Source organism: Rhincodon typus, chromosome 18, assembly GCF_021869965.1.
Source record: "Rhincodon typus isolate 14 chromosome 18, sRhiTyp1.1, whole genome shotgun sequence".
Classification (NCBI taxonomy): Eukaryota; Metazoa; Chordata; class Chondrichthyes; order Orectolobiformes; family Rhincodontidae; genus Rhincodon; species Rhincodon typus.
Window position 1 is genome coordinate 47,290,360 of NC_063349.1, and position 2,974 is coordinate 47,293,333.

Consider the following 2,974-nt stretch of genomic DNA (forward strand, 5'->3'; position numbering starts at 1 on the left):
TGCCCCACTCTAGTCCCACTCCGCTTAGTGCCCTACTGCCTGTGCCAGTCACAGCCCCTGCTCCATTCAGCACTTCAACAGCTTCGAGTGTTGAGAGTGCCCCCTGCAGTTACAGCGGCAGCAAATGCAGCCTTTGAAAACCACATTTGTATCAACCTCTGTCACATTCCCACGCCATACTTTCCAGACCTGAACCAACTCACTGGGTAAAAAACTTCTTTTTCCTTGTGTTGCCTGTAATTCTTTTATCATACAACTCAATCTTTGTGCCAATAGAAACAGTTTGTCCCTACTCTCCTTTGTCCAGATGAGTCATGGTTTTGGACAGCTCTATCAAATCTCCTCTCAACACTCCTTTTGCATAACGCAGAAAGGCCCATCTTCTCCAGTCTTTATCCATCTAACTGGAGGTATATCCCAGTGACAACTCCCATAAATCCTCCCTGCACCATCTTTGGTGCCTTGGCCTCCTTGAGAATGACAGGGATATCGTAGCTGGGTTTCAAAATGTGTGTGGACCGTGCACTATAGATTGCAATGTACTCATTATTATATTGTTGTTTGTTCAGGGTGCCTGTGGAAGTTGTGCTAAAATTTTTCTCAGCTCTTGTCCATCCGGAATGGCTCCAATGGTAGGTGATGGTTTGGATAATTGCAATAAACAAACAACACGCTGATTTAATCAGTTAGTTAATGGCTTCTAGGCTTGCACACATTCATCTGATGCATGTCAGTTTCATTCTGAACAAAGTGAAGATGGAAGTTACAGTAGGATGGCTCACTACATTACTCACTCGCCAGTGTTTGTAATGATCCAACCAGGTGCAGCTATTTACAGGCAGGATTTCCTTTTCTAAACGCTTACATGGGAGTTCTCAATGTCAAACATTGACCTGAAGACACAATCAAAAGTAGTTGAGACAGAAGCATATAATTTTAAAAAATTAAGAACAAACAGCCTACATTTACAGAGCATCTTTAAGATACAAGCACAACACAGAGGTGTAATTACAGGAAATCTGACAGCAAGCATGGAAAGAGATTTGAGGAGATTTGACCCCATTTTGGTAGTTTGCTAGGGGCAAGGGAGTATTTATTCAGGCAGGAGGAGATCCTGTCTCCCTCCACCTCTGTCTTAAATCTGTGATGGAAAGTGAACAATCTTCCTTTCCCCTCTGCCAGTTAAGGCTCTTAAGATGGTAGTTAATGCCCACTTTGGGGCCTCATCATGCTGTCGCCAGTATTAGCCCAATTGTTGTGGAGGGGTACTGTGTCATTTAAAGGCACCTGGTGCCTGTTTGAGGGATGTTGGGGGTCCCACTCCTGAAAGTTGAGCCATTGTCCCAATTGCTGATTCTATTATCCCTTCATTTACCTTCCGCCATTGCTCAGCTGTGCCTGGCTCTCTTTGTGATCCAAGGCCTGGGACAGGTGCAGTACCGGCAGCAAGTTACTTCTTTCCTGGTGGAACTACTGAATAAAGAAGAGCTGCTGACCTCTGATTGGTCAGCATCTATCAGTGGGCAGGATTTCCATGCAGGAGTCCTTCATCATGGATCAAAGCCCATGGTCAAGTATCTGAGTGGGATCAGATATGGCATGCTTTCTTTAAAAGACGCAAATGATTGTTTCACCAGATCTTCAGACAGTGGTTGAGACCCCCATTGTTTCCACAAGATTTCCTACCTCCCACCCAGATGGACAGATATTTTGTCAAACAAGTCAGTTTTAAAATTGTTTCTTGAAGAAGGAGAGGTGAAAGAGAGAGAGATGGAGCTGCAGAGAAATTGAAAGAGAGAATTCTAGGGCATAGAGTCTAAAAGGCTGAAGGACAGCCACCGATAGTGGAGCGAAGGAGGTCTACGTATGTTAATGATTTCATTATGAATGAACTTGCTGCATTTTACCTCACATCCTTCCCCTTCTTCAGTAAGGACAGCCTCACATGCATCAATAATCTAATCAAGGCTATTCTCTTTATATTCTTTGAAGCAGTTTGTATTAGATATGCCTTCCATGTATATAAGGTAAGACAGACATCAGGACCATTATATAGTTTCTGCACAATTCAAGGATTTAAACTGCCCTTTTTGTGATTACTGTCTGATTTAGGACACCTTTAGCCATGGGTGCTTTTACGTGAGCAATATGATTGGATTGCAACTGCCAACACAAGGCTGCAGCAGAAACTGCAATGAAACAGTAATTGTAAGTAGAAACTAAAATTATTAAAATTCAGAATTTAAAGTCCCAGGATAGAATTTGAACTCAAAGGACAAGACTTTACAAGTCTCATGATGACGCTGATACTGAGGATGACAGGATGGATAATTTACGTGTAAAAAAACTATATTCACTAGAGTTTAGATGGATGAGAGGGATCTGATTAAAATGCATAATATTCAACAAAGTGATCTTGGGGTACAGGTTCATAGTTCCTTGAAAGTGGAGTTACAGATATACAGGGTAAGGAAGAAGGCATTTGGTATGTTTGTCTGTATTAGTCAGTACATTGAATAAAGGAGTTGGGAGGTCATGTTGCAGCTGTACAGGGCATTGGTTAGGCCACTTTTGAATACTGTGTTCAATTCTGGTCGCCCTGCTGTCGGAAAATGTTGTTAAACTTGAAAGGGCTCAGAATAGATTTATAAAGATGTTGCAAAGGTTGGAAGGTTTGAGCTAAAGGGAGAGGCTGAATAGGCTGGGGCTATTTTCCTTGGAGCATCGGAGGCTGAGGGGTGACCTGATAGAAGTTTATAAAATCATGAGGGGCATGCATTTGGTTAATAGCCAAGATCTTTTTCCCAGGATAGGGGAGTAGAAAACTAGAGAGCATAAGTTTAAGGTCAGAGGGCAAAGAATTAAAAGAGACTTAAGGGACACGCTTTTCATGCAGAGAGTGATGAGTGTATGGAATGAGCTGTCAGAGGAAGTGGTGGAGGCTGGTACAATTACAACATTTAAAAGGCATCTG

The 2,974-nt window shown here is 42.4% G+C and overlaps 1 protein-coding gene across 5 annotated transcripts in view; it reads left to right on the forward strand.

The window, feature by feature from the left end:
• The window catches only part of LOC109912607 (stabilin-2-like), a 191,243-nt gene that overhangs the window by 62,224 nt on the left and 126,045 nt on the right, over nucleotides 1–2,974 (forward strand). For all 5 annotated transcript variants that reach the window (XR_007264039.1, XM_048607479.1, XM_048607481.1 and 2 more), the window contains 2 exons: nucleotides 570–632; nucleotides 2,113–2,208. Coding sequence is in view for 4 of the 5 variants with exons in the window: in XM_048607479.1 (XP_048463436.1) it covers nucleotides 570–632; nucleotides 2,113–2,208 (159 nt within the window). In the remaining variant the exon portion in view is untranslated. The remainder of the gene's footprint in view (nucleotides 1–569; nucleotides 633–2,112; nucleotides 2,209–2,974) is intronic.